Source organism: Haliaeetus albicilla, chromosome W (assembly GCF_947461875.1).
Source record: "Haliaeetus albicilla chromosome W, bHalAlb1.1, whole genome shotgun sequence".
Lineage (NCBI taxonomy): Eukaryota > Metazoa > Chordata > Aves > Accipitriformes > Accipitridae > Haliaeetus > Haliaeetus albicilla.
Window position 1 is genome coordinate 6083883 of NC_091515.1, and position 18942 is coordinate 6102824.

At 38.4% G+C, this 18942-nt stretch overlaps 1 protein-coding gene across 1 annotated transcript in view; it reads left to right on the plus strand.

Moving 5' to 3' along the window:
* The first annotated feature begins 726 nt into the window (after positions 1-726).
* Positions 727-18942, plus strand: part of RIT2 (Ras like without CAAX 2) — a 177169-nt gene continuing 158953 nt past the window's right edge. The window contains exon 1 of the mRNA XM_069775069.1: positions 727-1079. Coding sequence (XP_069631170.1) covers positions 977-1079 — 103 coding nt within the window. The 5' untranslated portion in view covers positions 727-976. The remainder of the gene's footprint in view (positions 1080-18942) is intronic.

Consider the following 18942-nt stretch of genomic DNA (forward strand, 5'->3'; position numbering starts at 1 on the left):
GACATAATGAGAAATCAGTGAAGAGCTGCAGTCTTTTGTTCTGAATAATTCTAATGGGAGATTTTCACACTGGATGTCATTCACAAACTTTTTGCTTTATTCTTATTTATTTGGGCTGACCAGGTTGGTTAGATAAATCACTTGCTATTAGTATGAAATACTTAGAATAATTTGGTTTTCTTCTTTCCTTACATGGGTATTTTCTGGACGGATAGGTCTTTCCCCCTCCTTTCAGTCCCAATCTCCTTCTGAAATTCTGTGTGGGGAAAAAAAGAAAAATAACAAATCTTTTTTTCAAAATACCTGGTTTATTTCTGCAAATACTTGATGCAAACTGAACTAAAAGAGAATTGATCTGGGGGCAAACCTAGCCTTAGAAAACTTGTCTGCTTGGCAGTAAGCTTCATGAAGAACGAAGACTCTTAAAAGTTGTTGCTATTTCACTTCTAATAGATTAAATGTAAATCTAGCAAACTTGATGAACATAGGATGAATATTTAACTCCAAGGTGGCAAGGAGGTTATCTGGTCTGTTTTATTATTGTTTAAGATTCAAGGAAGCACAACATGGAACAACAAACATCATAATTAAGAAATGTGATCCATTTTCTTCTTCTGGAGGCTCTGCTCAATTTGATTCCAATGACACAGCAACACCCAGAGGTACCAGGGCTCTCGAGCCTCACAAAACTGCTTCTGTCCAGGAAAAGAAACACAGAGAATGATACAGAGCTGGGAGGGGGTAGAGAGAGATTTTTATTGGAAGCTGTTAAAGTGGTTGCTATGAGACCTTCTCCAGCTAACACAGGCACAGCAGCGAGTGTGAGGCTGATAAATCGTACCTCTTGCATTATACCTTTCCTTTCTGCCTTTTTTTTTTCCCCCCTAACACGGCTTTTGTAGTTGTTTAAGATCAGAGGAAGCACCTGCCACTTGCTTTTTCTTCCCTTTTGCTCCCTTCTTCTGCCTCGTGCAAGATGGAGCTAGAAAATGAAATTATCAGCTCCTCCAGCAATTCCTCAGCAGGCTCCAGAGAGTACAAGGTGGTGATGCTAGGAGCGGGGGGAGTTGGCAAAAGCGGTAAGTTTCAACAACAGCATTTTGGGGGAAAAGGGGTGAATTGGGAGTGTAAAGTTCACAGTACAAGAATGTTGTTTAATGCGGGGTTTCGTTCCTCTTTCTCTTGCACATGGCTTGGATAAAAGACTCTAATTCGTGACTGGGGCAATGAGTCAGCTTAATTTGTTACAGACTGAAATGTTACAAGCCTTTTTAATTGGATATTTTTGTAAAACGAACCTTGGCTCCATTGTATATGAGGAGAGAGCGGTCAGCTTGCTGCTTTCAGTTTAAGAGCGAGTGGTCGTGTCACTCTAACACTTGCTGAGGGGTGATGGTTTGGTGGCTGGGGTGGATGTCACTTGTTGGCCTGCCGGTCCTTGTGCTCAGGCAGAAATGAAACTAACTGCAAAGTCAGCTGTACAGTGCAAAGTGTGGAGGATGCTTGCAGTGACTCGTTTCTTTCCCACGTCTTCTTTTGACTTTTTTGCTGAGTGTCGTTATGGCTCGGCTGGTGTGAGTCTCCTCTCCTGTCCGGACAGTTACCGAATGCATGTCGGAGTCTCGCTCCAGGTGATAAAGTAGATTTGCAGCATATTTTAATATCACTGTCCAGTGCCGGCAAGATATGCTAGTGTCTGACAATGGTATCTCTTCAGAGGAGTCATTATTTTCTCTGGACAATGTTTTCTTTTTCCCAGATATTATCACCTTTGATTTATTCTCACTGACACTAGCATTCTCTGTTCCTAAAAAGACTTTGCTGAACGTGCAGTGTTTGTCTCAGAAGCCCGTGTATTGAGCTGGCCACACAACAAGCATTTGATTACATCTTCTGGAAATTCAAAAGAAAGAGAAAAGAAGAAAACAAACAAACAGAAAGGATAATGTAATATACCCAGGCTAGATTCCACAAAAATTTCAGGATAAATAAGCTGTGACACTAAACTGTAATAATTGTGTGGATTAAACAAGTTTTATTTCCTATTCAAATGACAAGGTATACATGCAAAAAATTACATATTGGGAGTGTATATAGTTTCCTCTCTGTATTCATAATCTCTGTTTTCTTGTTATGTTTGGCTTCAACTTCAGTGGCACATCTTTCAGTGAAAGCTATTTCCCATCAGTGTCGCTTAACCAAGCAAACAATTCTTGCACAGATGTTATGCTATGATCATTATATAAAATGGGAAAGAAGAAAATATTGGTTATCTCAGAGTAACTTTTTGCAATTTCAAATTATCTTTTCCATAGTAAAGCAGGTATCCAGGATGTGTCAGCTGGAACTTTCAGTAAAATGTTACTACTTCTTTTTTTTTTTTTTCCTTAGTGCATCCAAAAGATGGCAGCAATTTTTCCCAAACATATTATTGTAAGAACGATGTCATTTTGAAGACTTATTCACCAAAACAAAAGATATTACAAACTATACCATATTCACAGTATAACTGAATCATAACAGCCAAATTTTATATACACATTGAGGAAATTTTAGAGTTCCCATTTACTGTTAGATAGGAGTTCTAAAGCACAAATGAAGTTTATTCAAATCTCCTTGTTCAGAAAATGTTAGCTGTTGATTTCCTGAGAATAAAGCCTTCAAATCTGTGGATTACACAAAGTAATGATATATCTCCAAAGCTGAGGACCACATAACTTTCAAGAAGAATTGGGTGTCTGTGTGGTCTAGAGAAATAAAAATGGGATGAAGTGGATGGTTATGCCATTCAGTGGGATTAATGAAAACCTGTTGTTTTCACAAAAGTGAAACTTCTAGGGGAAAAACAGCAACTGAGAATTAAAAGTCTAGAAGAAAGGAGGTGGGCTGTTCCTCATTTACTGTCTATGAACTTCAAATGTGGAATGGGCATGAAATATTTCAGTAGAATCTGGAGACATAGTCCAACTGATAGAATTCTGATAGAGATAAGGAAAAATTTATGTCGTTCCATAAATCATGAATTCATTCTGACTGTTGTATAGGCAGGATTAATTTAAACTGGATTAAAAGCAGAAAAAGCCCTGAATGACTGCTTTCATTCTCCAAGGTGAGCTCTGCTTTCCCCTAATGACCTAGATTCACTCTGTCCAGGAAATCATGAATTTAACCATAAAAAAGGGTAAGGGTAGAATGAGAGATTAAAAAAAAAAAAAGTTCAAATTCCAGTTTAGAGTTTGACAGATAAGTGATATATGGGATGATGTATTGGTAATATCCTGGCTTCTTTCCCCTTCTTCTCCCTCCTCCTTTGCTTTTTAAGTCATGATAAAAGCAGTAACACCCAGGATTAAGTTGCTGAGTGGGAAAGCTCTTTTGGATAAAAGCCTTTCCATTCCTCATTTTGTTCAATATTAAGTAATTAAGGTTTGGAAATAATTTTCCTTAGGAACCAAGCTGCTGAAATGTTAGAAGATTTCTTTTTGCCCTGGACATAGTTCATTTCTAGAGGTCTGCTGGGCATTTTGATCTTGTGATTCTCATACTCATTACAAGGGGCTGAGAATATGATCGTATGGGTGGACAGGGAGGAATGGGGAAGAAGACACCAACAGTGGATGTTCCTTGGACGGTGGTGTTTATAGACTGTTTGCTTTGGGTTGCCAGGCTTCTCTCTTCAATTCTGTGCTCCAAGATGGCAGACAATCCAGGAGGACAGCCAACCTCCTGTTATTTGGGCTATTCAGTGTAGTGGAAATTTCACAAGAATTGGTAATAGAACATAAACTCAGCACATCCTAGTCTGATACCCACCACATTCAGAGTAACGATGTGTAAACTGCAAATGGTTTGAGAATTGTTACGAAAGGGTCCTCGCATTTCAAAATCAGTGCCAGGAAAAAAAAAAATCTCTGTCACTATTTTATAGGAGGAAAAAACACCACCTCAAAACCCAGAGTTTGGAACAAACAGGTAATAGTGGTGTTTAATCAAAATATACAAAGCTATATGTAAATTTTCCTGGGAATTGATTTCTGTGCTGTAATTATAGATTCCCTAGAATGAGTTATCCCATCTAAAGCTTCTGAAAGTAGAACTATTTTTGTTTTCAGAGCAATATGCTAATTTATTACTTTGTGTAGGTTGTGTCTGACATCAAGTATAGCTATACACTCTGTTGCAAGTTCAGACTGAAATTAGGCTAGAACTGGAAATTAAACTGAAATAAAATAAATTTTTTACTGACTCTCATTTGATTATAGTCCATACTGAAATTACACTTTTCTAATGATAGTTAAATTTCAATTTAAAAAAGATTTTGACACTTGGTCTTCTCTGGTTTGATGACAAATCTCGGGTCAGCTCAATACCGTTCAAACCTACTTCAAGTTGCCTGACAGTAGGGTTGAAACCCTAAGAATCTTAGTGGTTTTGAAACAGGTGTTGCTCACAAATACCTTCAGAGATTTGCATCTGGACAGTGAACCTAGTATGCTCTTGGTCCCTACTCTGATGCAGCTTAGACCTTTGTTTACCTCTATTTTTCAGTGTTACAAAAAATATACACAAAAGAGCCTCTCAATCCTGCGACCATGCATTGCTGGCTTATATTTAGCAAACTAATTACACTAATAATAATTAACTGCAGCACATTCTGCAAAACATCAGCAATAATTAACTGAGGGGTTGCACAGTGACTCCCAAAAAGAACAAACAAATTGAGGTGCCTGTGCAACTGAATAAAATAGAAAACTGCTGTCTAATGAAAAATTGTTACCTAGGTATCCTTCAAATGCTGATCAGATTGCACCACAATCTAACTTGATGTTCATCTTCTTGGCTGAATGAAAATGTTATTCTAGTTGTTTTTTTTTTTCCCTAATGCTAGTTAAAGTTGATTTATTTAAGGGTGAAGATGATCTACTGTTATTCCTTGTAAATGGAATTACATGTTTATCCATAGAACTGCTGTATCGTAGATACAAGGTGAATTTCATGCTACCTGTCCTGTGAAAGTTGCATTTCAGATGAGGAGGAATTAAAAAAAAAAACTTGTTGCAAGTTGTTTTTTTTGTCTTAGAGTGCATTTTTAAAGATTTATTTCTCAGACTGATTGCCAGTTTATTGGTTGCCACCTTAAAAAAACTGAAGGAATTGTCAAATAGTTAGCCCCAGATTTTTGTAAAACAAATGTATTTTTAGTTTTAATATACAGGTTTCGAAAACATTTAGATATATATTTCCAGGCTTCAATCTTAAAAAATTAAAAAAGACGGGAAGAGAAAGAATTAAGAAAAGGTTGTCTTAGGGTTGTTAGAGTCTAAAGAAATGTATTTCTCAGCCTGATCTGGTTAGGGGAGGCATGCTTACCCCATTGATTTCTTTCTTTTTTTTTTTTTGCCAGTGTTACACAAATGCCGTATTTCTACAGATACAGGTGACTCATCCAATTAATTTCAGGATTGTGCGTACAAAATAAGTTCTAAAATGCGTGAAAACAGCAATGGTTTTGTGATGTGGGAACTTCTGTACTAGGAATTAGATTAAATCCCCAATTTTCTTTTATTTATGTGATCAGCTGCCTTTGTTTTTGGGGGGGTTGGGGTTTTTTTTAATAGTTTTATCTCTTATTCTGTCTAGATAAAGCAAATTCTGTGCCTGTTCATTTTAAGCATGTCCTCATAACAAGAGTCCCCAGTAAATAGAGATAGCACCATGGAGTGTGTACTGGGGAAGTGGCCCATTCCAGCTGTTTGTTAATCCCTTGGAGATAAATTAGCATATAATCCAGGCTACACCTGAAAAGGATGAAGAGCAGAGGCAGAGATTCCACTGGCATCAAAAGAGCTGAGGTTGAAAAGCACCATTTGGGTCTGCTGATGCTGTTCTTACACCATCATAAGGCTCGGTATTGTAGAACACGCTTCATACATTGATCAAACACCTTCTCAGGAGGGTTTGGGGGGGGGGGTGTTGGTTTTGGTTTGGTTTGTTGTTTTGTTTTTTGTTTTTTTCCACCCAGTATGCTCTCAGGTGCTGCTATGCTTCCCCGAATACCTGGTAAATGGATCAATGGAAAGAGTCTGGCCTTCTATTTTCTTCTGAGCCAAACTGATAGCTAGAATGAAGGTGAAGGATTAAGTTATGGGTCAGTATGAGTCAAGGTGAAAAAGGTAGCCTTTCAAGTGTCTGGGCATGCTGTGGATTACAGTTAAGGCAAACTAAATTGCCCCCCCCCCCCCAGTCAATATAAGTATAGCTTTTGGTGTCTAATTTCATGCTGCTTTTCTTGTGACTGCACAAATACCCATCTTTTTTTTTAACTGGAATGGAAATTGAGACACCCAATTAATAAATACACACATCTGCATCCCTCTGAAAAGAAATATTTGTTCCCTCATCATCTTCTGTCTGAAAAAAGGTAATTTGGATTTTTAAGGCCAAATATAAGACCCTGGGAATTTCAGGAAAGTAATTAATTATACTTATTCAAATGAAGAAAAAGAATTTAAAAGATGGGAAGGAAGAAAGGGTATCTATTTGTTGACCAGAGAAAAACTTCCTTGCTTGGTAATAGTTTTGAAAGCATAAGGGTATCAATCAGTCAAAATGACATATTAATTCCCTTGGTCACTTCATAGTGCTGACGGTAGCCTGTGATCAGCTGTGACCTGATGTGGAAGTGTCAGTGCAAGGCTTGGAAAGGAAGAGAGGAGACAGCAGAATACTAACAGTGGTACAGCCCAAAAGACATAGTAATACTTCTTGACAATTATGTATCCATGGAGAAAAAATCCTAACTGAACACTGTAAGCCACCAGCTAAGTTTGTCATGTCTGGGATGCTGTAAACTGAATTACAGTCATAGTTCTAATGAAGAATTACAAATGTTATATGCAGACTGGTGGTGGTATAGGTTGTATTTTCTCCATGAAAAAACCCAAAAAACATTGTAAAGAAGGCCCACTAATGCCAGACAACCGTGTCCCTGGGTATGGGCAACTTCCAGTTTTTCCCATAAACCAGATTAAGCACTGGAGAATTTTTATAAATGCAGAGTTCCGATATATTTGTGATCTGTGATAACAAAATGGTTCTTATGTTTCAATTACCTTCACAGGTAGGCTATTGAATTTGCTTCAAGTTCAATTTTGTGTCATTCCAACTTCTAGCTATTTGATCTTATCACTTCTTTGTTAACAACTTTGAAAAACTCCCTATTCTCTTACTTTCCTATCTGTTAATACCTATAGACAATGATCAGTGCACACCTTGATCTTCTTTCTCTTCAATACTTTGAGTGTCTGAAACCTCACTTGTAGAAGCTTATTTTCCTGCTCAGAGCATTTTGTATCCTTAATTTGAGTGCCCTAGTACTTCCACATCATTTTCTGAATATGAATTCCGAAAGCTCACATGCTATTCTATTAGTGGTCTTACTAGAAGCAAGATTGCTTACTGGTTTCCTCTTGACAGTCCTTTTTTGTTCCTCTGAGAATAATGAATTCTTTTGTTCAGGTATAGTGCACAGAGATCGCATACAGAGAAATATCCACAGTAACCCTCAAGTTACTTGCTCTTTCCCCCAACACAGTCACCTGTGCTATCACATCTCTAGTGATGACCTGAATTCTCTATTTCCATATGTGTTATCCTATTTTGGAAGTATTTTGCTGGATTGTGACCATCGAAGCTGATGATTCAAATAATTCTGGACACGTTTCTGATATTCTTAATTTATCTTTAGTGTGTTTATTATCCACCTGAAAGGATTAAACACATTGCTTATTAATTTTCTTGACTATGGGCGGACCTTGTGGTCAGAATTATTTGCCTTGGGGAAATGAGTTAAAGATGTTTTCATTATTTTGCCAGTTCACATAATTCAATGGCTGGAGGGGTGGAGGTTTCAGTTATGGCTCCTGCATTTAATAGGATGGTTTCTGCATGTGAGATACCAATTGGCTACTGAGAAAGCTGTCTGCAGTTCTGGTTTCTTCAACACCAGAAGCCATCTGATAAATAGGAGAGAGTTCAGAGAAGACCAACAGAGATGATGAAAGGGCTGACGCAATATGATTTATGATGACAAATGACTATGACTATATTCAAATAGCTCTGTCAACCAGTAGTCCATGATTCTTTATTGTGCAATTTGCATATGTATACAGTGATTTAATGTAAATGGGACTGGGTGCAGCTGTAATGTGAATGGGTTGATCTATCCAGCTTCTCCCATCATAACATCCAGATGATGAATACCCACTTGGATAAGGCTAGCAAGTGGGCTGGTCACTGTCTGTGCAACTTTGGCAAAAGGTACAGAGAATTTATGCTGTTTGAAGGTAATAAATATCAAGAAAAGAAGACCTGTTTTCCAAAATTGAGGAGGAAAGGGATCAGAACTGCTTAATGGAGAGTAATCAGTTAAGTGGTAAAATTAGAATTAAAATATGTATAATTAGAGATGTATGAAATCTTCAGGCCTGACTTCCTTTGGTCAATAAGAGCAATATATATCCTTAACCATTTGCTTAAAAGCAAGATGGAACAGATTGTGGAATAGTCTTTGAAAGGAACAGCTTGGTGAAAGTTGTATTAGTCTAATTGGTTTATGCTAATTTAAGATAGAAGAATACGTTATAGAGGTTGAGCATTAATGAGCAAATATACCTGAGCAGAAAAAGCATTTACCGTCTTCAGACTCTCTTATAGCGGAGAATGAAAACTATCATCCTCAAAATTATGAAATGTGTTAAAAGTCATCAGGACTTGTGGCTGATGTGGCATTATTAATGTGTCTAACTGTTGTTCTAAAAGCAGATTCGTTTACCCAGTGTGCAAACCAATAATACACAGAGTTGATGTATTTTCAAATTAATTTCACTGATGCTCATGAATGGGTGCCTGTCTCAAGACAGCACAACTTTGTCACAAAAATTCCCACATTTATATATTTAAGTACTACATACTTGTTATTTTTTCCCTTAATGATTGGTTCTTTCTTCTTCGCCTCTCATGTAAATTAGCGCGCAGACTCTGTCTTCTTCCTCCATTGACTTCTTTTGAGTAGGTGGTATCATTTGAGTAGGTGGTCAATGAGTCAGTGGTCGCGATCTCCCCCTGTAGCAATTACCTTTTACCTACTTCTTACTCTGTCTTGGCAGTTCCAAGTGGTTCTTCAAGGTTTGTTGACCAGACCACAATCCATTACCTTTTCTGACATAAACATAAAGCCCCATTGTCTAGTAGTTAGGTCCTAAACATAAATCATGTCTAGTTATTGTTTCCCTATTTTAAATATTAACTGATGGGGGCTGTACACAGGACTTTAGCAGCTCCCTGGTTATTTCAGTCATATTATACATATGAATTGATAACATAACCAGCATTTTTCTTTATGTTCAGACTGCTTAGGGGAGATCCTAAGGCTGGTCTCAAGACTGGACTTGTTTGTTGTGTACAAAAAAGTCATTTATGTTGCCTCACACAGAGCTAAAGTGCATCCTGCAGAGGATAAGGGCTCCTATATAACTGGAAACAGGCTGAGGTGGCACCCCAACAGTAATGGTCACTGAATGTGTATGTCGGGTAGTGGTGCAGATGGAAGGTAAGTAGATCTGTTAGCTCACCGCTTGCAAAAAAACTGTTCTCTGTTCTGCTGATGGAAGTGGGATTTACTGATTCGGGACCTTCATCTAAACCTCTTCTCTGTGAACAATGACGTGAATTGATTAGAACTCATGGAAGGTTGTATTAATGAATCTGCTTTTCACGGTGTGATTTATTGAACGAGGGCTTCATTAAACAGTGAAGATTTCAGTGAGACGTATACTGCTCAGCTTTTCCCATTCATACGGCTTGCTATTAGGGGATAGGAAACCTTCTGGGCTGTTCCTCAACAACAGGAATTGAACTATCAAGGACCCTCCTCATTCCAACCACACACAAATCTGCCATTTGAAATGCCCAGATTGAAGTCTCAAATAAGGGAACAAGCACTGTTTCATGACAATGACTGGGCACTGTCGGTATTTTTGTTGTAAACAATCTGTTGAGGCAGCCACAGGAACTGTTTCCCTTCCAAGCCATCCCTGCTGCTGAGCTGAGCCATCTGCAGCATTTTCGGCACATGCTATCTGCTAGAATTTGGATGAGATTAAATCCATTAGGGACACTCTTAAAGCACAATTAGGAAAGATTTTTTTTTTTCCTTCTGTTACTGCTTTCATGTCTTTTCCTTCCATACTTTCCATTTTATTTCCTTCCATTCCTCTGGTAATCCTTTTCCACTTTTAATTTGTTCATTGACTTTAATTAGTCTCCCTTTATGCCTGCAAGCCTTTCTAATTTTTTTTCCTAGAAGCTAGAAGACTCTTCGTGCTCACACAGCTCCACTGACAGGTATCGAATGTTACCAAAGCATTGTGCAGGGTCCCAGTTTCAGAACTCTTGCTGTCTCGGGAAGACACTTTGCTGCAAGCTATAGTGATTTGCTAATGTGTTACCTGCCCACTGAGCAGATCCCAGAGGAGACACTGGCTAAACTCACTTTGTTTTAAGTTGTGTGGAGAATATAAAAAAGAAGAGGGAGTGTGTGTGTGTATAAAAGACCATCTCAGGAGTTGCCAGGTTGGGCTATTGTGATTCTGGCCTCCAAAAAAGGTATGTTTTCAACTCACCTGTTGTAAAGCAGTGTTTTTATCTTTTCATTCAGATAAACCTCAAGAACTAACCTAGTTGTTTCGTTATTTCAGGGGACCCAAAGGTGGACCCACAAATGGTTATAAGTTTTTAAAATTAATTTCGTAAGCTTTTGCAAAGTAAAAGCTGTAATCACCTGAAAGAATGATGCGTGTAGTTCTTCTTTAACTTACACTGACTATAGTTACAAGAAGAGCTGTTGTTTAATTTCTTTCCTTGCAATCTCATTGGAGTGCTATGCAGTTTTGTAATTCTAGTCCATTTTCACATGCACAAAATAAAGGAACGCTAGCAGAAATTCATATTCTCTGTCAGATGCTGTGATTCCTTTAGTAACTTTACTAGCCTACTACCTGCATGACAGCTTGCTGTGTTATACTGAACTGTTGCCTGCTAAACAGGATCTGCAGGCTCTTTACAGAAATGCCTCTTTAGCAGCTTGCAAAGTATATACCATTGTTTCAGATTTTTAGTCAGAATGTTCAAAACCAAACGCAGGTATTGTCAAATTCTTGATTGTTTCAGATCAGCAGAACTCTAGCTTCTTAAATCATGCAGAATGCCAGGCAGGTTGTAAAGTTTCCCCTTCTCTAAAATTTTGTCTGGAACTTTCTTAAACAGCAATAATGTTCCTTTCTCAATTTGAATAAAAAGTAATTGTTAGACATTTTCTACACAGTGAATAAACTTGCTTGGGTTGCCTGGTGACAGGGTCATCTATTCACTCACTACACACAGTATACCAGAGGTCTGCTTCGTACAATATCTGCCACTGCATACAACCAGAGTCTATTCCTGGGCCTCCTGAGGTCTCCTTATGTTTGTAGATATGCTCTAGAGACACTTAATTTCTCTCCTGGGAATAGAGGAGAAGAAAGAACAATCTATCACAGTAATCAAGCAGCCCCCCGTGAGCTCCAGAAACCTGGTTTCCTGTGCTTTTCTTTCACTGACAGGAGTTTCAGTGGATTTTCCAGTGTCTAATAGTAGCTGTGAATTTGCATCATAGTCTCTCAGGGGGTACTCTGTTTACTGATCTGTTTTTAGGAAAGTGGAAGGCGAAAGACCCATTTTTAAAATCTTTCCTCCATGAAAATTGACCAAGATACTTAAAAGTTATGAAATGTCTGACATAACAAGTAGTAAATCACGTAAGCTTCCACTTTTTTTTTTTCAGATAACATGCTCAAAATCAGAATTGGCTGTGATATTTGAGGGCGGAGAAGTGGTTAGGAAAAAAGCAAAACAGAAGATAAAAAAGAAACAAACTGAGCAGTGGGAGGGGGAAATGTAACAGAGGTGAACATCTAAGAATAGAGAAGAAGAAATTAGAAAAAACAGAGGCATAGGAAAAAGACTGAGAAAACAGAAAACCAGACAAAGATGAGTAAAAGCAATGGTAAGGGAGTAAAGGGATAGAAGGAAAGGGCAGTAGTTCATACTTCAAAGAGCATTGATTTCAGATGCTGTTTTTTCGTTGCGCTTATCCTCCTAGATGCTACTGCCCCATGGTGATACTCCAACATCCTTGCAGGTATTGGTGGCCAAAAAGTATAGAGAGGTCGCGTTAGTGCATATTTCTCCTGCCTCTGTGACTTTTTATGCCATGTTTCTTACCCACTTTCTACAATAAGAAGCTGGAGAGGCGGCAGCAGCACAAATCTCGGCACGGCCCTTTTTTTCCCCCAACTCTTCAGGTGGTCTAGAAGGTTGCTTCAGCCATGGACAAGGCTGTGTAAATCTAACATTAATATCAATTTATGGGCTGCTAGGCAAAGCGGTGTTTCTCCTGTGTGGTGTTCTTACAATCATCCAGAACTGAGAGGAGTTTGTGGGCCCCAGCCTTAGCAATACCTAACACCTAGTGAAATCAGGGGGAGCCCAGCACTTGTCAGACTTTTCTCTGTTCTTTGAAGAATTAGATCCATCCACACACCAAAATCTCAAATAAAATAATGAATCACAGTGGTACTAGAGATATATTTCACTCAGTACCAGGAAATAAAATTAACTTCTGTCTTTCCCCAGTCTGGGAAAAATGTCAAGATGCAAAGCAAAAATATACGTATTTCTATATGTTTTCCCTTATTCTTTGTGACCCAGCTGTTACCTTTGCTCTCATTCCCTAGTTTTTACTGCTCATCACACTTGCCTATAAACAAACAACTACCTCCCTATAATCAACTGTGGACAAATGGCGGTAGGAGGAAAAATCAAAACAAAATGCCAGTGACTATAAACAGATTTAAATACACATATCGTTGAAACATACTCATGTAAGATTTATTTAAGTGTAAAGTAACACACGTTTTCACTCTTTAAGGAAAATAGTTGTTAGTGCCAATGTGTTATTCAAAGAATTATAGAAAGCTCTGCAAAACCCAGTGAGATAACCACTTCTACTGATTGACAGTGACAGTATATTTAAAGAATACAGTTACGTGGTGATTGAAACCCTTTATTCCTCAATATCATTTACATAAAAAGAACTATGGATCAAACTAGTTTGCGAAGCTGCGTCATATGTTTCTAAAGCATCACTGTACCTGCTGGATGACTATTGGTATATTAAGTTTCAGGCATTGGTTGAACCAGTTTTGTGTGTTGGGATACTTTAGGGTGTTGTAATTCAAAGACATTAATAAGTTTGTGAATGAAGTGTCTTTCTTCTGGCCTATAGGCAGGAAATAGCAGAAATTAAAATTTTTGTTCCAAGAAATTTTTAACTGTTCCTTTCCTGAGTATCTCAAATGAAGTTGATAAAAATTGTAGGCAGTGAATACTTTACAGGGTTGGAATTTATGGGAATATCTTTGGCACTGCTGATGTTAATTTAGTCACAACAAATAGCAGGATGTGGATTGGGAACAAATTAGATAGGCTGTAGTAGACATGATTTCTCAGGAAATGACCTAGGTAGACAGAATACCAGCTTGCACTGTGATGAAAGTTCCTGAGGGAATCGGAGGTTTCCCTGGCTCACAGTTCAAGTTCAATGCAATAGAAAAATACCATGAATAATTCTTTTCAGGTTCAGTGCATAACAGGTTGCTAAAAATCGTTAAGAGGTTGGTGATAGAATTACTTGCTTCTGAGTTCTAATTCCTTCCTCCCACTTTTCTCTCTTTTTTCTTGCAGGCTCTCCCTTTGAGCATATGGTAGAATTTATGAGGGATGTGGGAAATGTAAAATACCACCTGTTTATGTTAGCACAGCGTGTGGAGCCCATGCTATCTTCGAAATTCTTTTTATCTTTCTCATAAACTTACTTTAGGTGTATTTCCTGCTAATAAAATATTTTACCAGGAATATGGCAGTGTTGAAGGGCTTAGATTTGATAATCTATTGTGAAATAGTTTTTCTGTTCCCATTTTAAATTTTTTATGTTTCTAATTGATTTCTATATTTATATTAATTTCAGGATGTTTAACATATGATGTTAAAAACTTACCTATCTTCAGAACCAGCTAAACTGATAACGAAATACATTTTTATTTACTTTAGCACTGGAAAACCAAGCTAGGATGGGCCTTATTTGTTCCGTCAGTGTTTTCTGTGTCATATCTGTTCAGCTCAGTGATTACTGTCAGTATTGTGGCGTCTAAAAGAAGAGCTGAAGAGAGAGTGGAAATGCAATTTGTGTTCCGTGCTGCCTCGCGTATCACAAAGAAAACTGGCAGCTTAACACAGATTCTTTGCTTGACCTTAGCAGTAGAGCAGAAATAATACAGCTCTTCTTTCTTATACTGAGAGTTCCATCCAAATGAAGGCATCTTAATGGGGAAGCCACGCACTGGCGTAGGTGGGGAGGGAAACAGGGAAAAATTATGCAGTTGAAGAAAGAAATCTGCATTTGTTCCTGACTCTCAATCTGAAATTACCATAGAATGCCTTGACCCCTGTTTTCTGCCCTATGCACTCAAATATCTGGATTAAAATGGTTAAAGCAGTGCATGGTTAAATGGGATGGAGCAGGGAGAGGGGAAGGTGTAGGAATTACTCCAGTAATTTCTGTGGTTTTGGGGAGAAGTATTCAATAGTCTTGCCTCCAGCAAATATTATAACAGAATTTATATCAGAATTTGCAGGACAAAGAACCTCAAGCTTGTTTCAAGTTTGATACATTATGGAAGAGAATAGCTAACAGGATAAAAGTTGCTGGGTTACGAAAAAATTTCTAAAGTTTAAGACTTTAAGTCTTTGGGTAAGCAATTCTGGTGGATTGACCCCAGCCAACAGCCAAACACCACTCTCCTACAGCAAAGGGAGAAAGGGGAAGGCGAGAAGACTTGTGGCTTGAGATAACAGTTGAATAGCTGAAGCAAAAGCTGTGTGCACAAGTGAGGAAAAAGAAAGAATTTATTCACTACTTCCCCTTGGCAGGGAGATTTTTAGCCACCTCCTGAAGAGCAGGGCCTCAGCACACATCGTGGTTACTGGGGAATACAGGTGCCATAACCATGAATGTCCCCGTTACGTCCTGCTTTCCTTGAGCTTTGATTTCTGAGCATGATGCTGTATGATATTGAATATCACAGCAATAGCCAAAACATGGCTGTTACCAACACCGGTTTAGTATCAGATCCAAAACATAGCACCGTACGGGCTGCCGTGAAGAAAATTCGCTCTCTCCCAGCCAGACCCAGTACAGCAATTTATAGTCTGAAAAGGAGTGAAGGAGATTTAACTTTTTTTGTAGTTTGTGTCTGTGACATCATGTTTATATCATATTAGCCATCTGTTGGTGCTGCCGTGCTCTTCTGTTTTGTTGAGTTGCTATTAGAGGCCACAAAGCCAGTGGGGGCCATCATTATTTTCCTTCTCTTTTCTCCTTGTTTATAATTTGACTGTTGAAAAACTGTCTGTTGTTTCTTTGTTTCCTCACTTTTTAGAAACGTCATAGTTGGAATCTAACTACCGATGGGCGTCTCGGTGGCATGGAGGTATTTCTGCTGCGCACCTTACACACGTATGGTTTACTTGTAGGCCCTCTCTGCAGTGTACACACAGCGGTGTAGAAATATTTCCCGTTCAGCCACCTCACACGTTCCTGGGGAACACCAGCATTGAACCCAGCTGAGTCTTACGGTCAGGTGCTAAGGTACTTACAGAGTTCTTGTAGCTTTTTCACACAGGAGGAGGTTTATGGCATGCTACTTTTTTTTTTTTTGCAGTTGAAATGAGGAATGCCGTATTTATAGCATCATTAAAACATCACTGGCAAAAAAGAGGGTCAGTATCCCTAACATTTGGTGCCGCTGCTAAAGTACCTATAATTCCAAGGAGACTTAAATCACTTTGAACTGTTTTTCCTGGAAGGAATCTGTTGAAGCCCGTAGTGCAGGTCAGCACTGGCCGGTGTCCCAAAGCAATTTTGGTGGCATGCAGGATAGACAGCAGAGCAGGACAGCAGTGCTGCCTTCACATGGCAGCTCTCATCAGTTCTGCGATACTGGCTGCAGTTCTTCATGTCCCGGTGGTATTTTTCAAAGCGCGGTAGTTTCTTGACCTCGTCAAGATTCTTGGTGAATCTTTAGATCTGCTCTGTGGCAGGGAATGGCCGGTTCTGAATGGTGATTCCCAAAGATTGTCAGCACGTTCTTACCAATCCCAGTAGTCAGTATTGAAGTATGCACTGGACAAGGTGGACTGAAGTGCTAATTATTAAAGGCAGATGAAGTTTCATCGCTCTTTTTTTCGGTTAAGTTAATTTGTTAGACATAAATGCAATAAAAACAAAAAATAAAATTATTTTCTTCACTATTTCATCTGACCTAATGTAGTGTTTATGACTGTAGCTTGAGGCTGTGTATTTCTGTGTTGTTTCCTCTGTCACCATCTTGCTTCATACATACTATTAGAAACTGCACATCTATTAGTTTTTGGGCATTGAAAAGACACAAAAAGTTTGAGTGAACCAGTAGTCCCCAGACAGCCATAAATCTGTGGCTGGATTTTAATTTTCAGTTTTTAAATACATAAATCTGTATGATTAATGATCTCATAATTTACTTAAAAATAAATTTAAGCTGCATGATATGTAGCAATCAAATAATTGGTATCGTTATTGTGGCAGCTGATGCATGTGCTGGTGGAAGTTAGAAAGATATTTCAAGCATAATACATGAGTAAATATAAATATCTTTCTGGTCTAAGCTTCTTAATCCACTGACACTGGAGCATGGGGCCACATTGCTATTGATTAGCTAATGGTAAAAACTTGCATTGGAACACAGAATCTTAGCCCGTTATCTGATTTCCATATTTTATACTGTGTTTTGCGGTCTAGCGTATACCCCACCTCTGCTTCTGTTTCCCATCTGTAAAATGAGACCAGAGATATTTGCCTTCCTTTGTATGTCATAAGCTTTCTGACCTTCGAATGCGGAATACTTTTTTTTAAGCTATTAAATGATACCACTTAGTAGATACTTAAGCCACAAGGGGTCATCATGTGCAGCATAGTTCTGTGACTGGTACCAGGTGACAAGTGCTTCCAACGTTATCCAGCCATTTCTTCAGAGTCCACGTCATCTCAATAAGGAAATTAAGAAAAATGGGATAAACACTAAGATGAATTTTGTAAAGATGTTACAGGTATACATAATGATTCAAGGAAAGAGAGTCTTTAATACATTTTGGTAAACTAAGCAATCAGTGAAATTAGTGTGCATCTCCTCAAACAGAAAAGGAACTGTGAATGCCTACTTGCTGCAACTACTGAATTATTGAGCAGATAGGGAGGCACAGCCAGCTGCTTCTTGGCCATGATTTGGGCAGGGCCTAGTATTCTTCTTCTTCTCTGAGAATTCCTCCTAAACTGAAACTCCAAAAGACAAATAATAGTTTATTTTAAACCTTGATAGACTTATATGTGGAACACCTAATCAGGTGTTCAAGATTCAGGCAGCTCTGGGATTTGCCACAAAGAAGCACCCAGGAGACTCTGTGGGGAGAATGCTCAATGTCTCCTCTTTTTTATGTATGATGGCTTCACTTAAATTTGTTTTGAAGATATTTTTCCTCTATTAAAACCATCTATAATTTCAGTGATAATAATGCTCCCTTTTAAATTGAAAATGTATAGTCATGATGGTCAGCGTGGCGCGTGTCTTCCCGAGACCTTAATCCACTGGGTATGTGAGACTTTTTCAGTCCCCAGTCTAAAAAGCTTGTTTCTTTTAGCTCACGCAGACTGATTAATTTAATTTTGGAGTTCCCTGTTCTAATACAGTAGCCTTCAACACGCCCAGAGGTGAAGCTTCCAGTTACATTTCACTTTCATTAAAGCAAGTTAGATTTATGACTTTTTTATTTTCAGTGAGGCAAACAGTAAGCAATTCCTGTCCTCCTGCAATCTTCTTTTCATCCATTTTCCAACTGAAACAATGTCATTTCTACACATGACAAAAGTGTGAATTGGTTATTATTTAGAGACTGTTAATTTTGTCATAGCAGGTACCTTAGATTTTTGTAGAATACTCTACAAAATGTATGTTACTGCAAATTCCTTTAAGGATCTCATAAGGGAGAAGCATCATCACAGCCTACATCTCTGCAAGGAACATTTTTAATCACAGGGTAGCTAAGTTTTCCAGAAATGTAGGATTGAGGGTAGCAGGCAGGATGCAAGGCTTGGCTTTGCTTGCATTCAGGCAGAGAATTCCTGCCAGTTAGGTACTTGATATTCATAGTTTCACTGAAGCAAGTTAAGTCAACAGTTGCAAAATGGTATCACCATATTTAGAGCGTTTGGTGAAAGATGAGTCAGTGCTTCATGGAGCAGACATATCTTCTGACATCGATATCACTTTGTCTGCTGTGCTTCTCGCTTTCCCTGGCACTTGTTCTTGATTGATCTCTTGTTCTGTGCCACTTGATTCATCACGGTCAGTGATCCAAGGACATGAAAAATTCATCCCAAGACAACAAATATTTTCTAGTTTATGATATTTCTTTCCCTTTGGATTCAAACAAATTAATTCCTCCAGAGAGCAGAAAACTTATCAAGTGTAACAATTCTGGCATTTCTGTGGAGAGAGCAAGTGCAATTATGTGTCTGCATTCTCTCATGCAAGAATAAAGATAATGTGTTACAAAACTGAATTATCTAAATAATGACAAAAAATAATTCGTCTAAGGGAGTGGGTTGTGCAAAGGAATTTATGTCTGCCCTGACGGTAAGTACCACTTAATACTATGTACTAAATTTCCAGAAAGATGTATAGACCTATATCA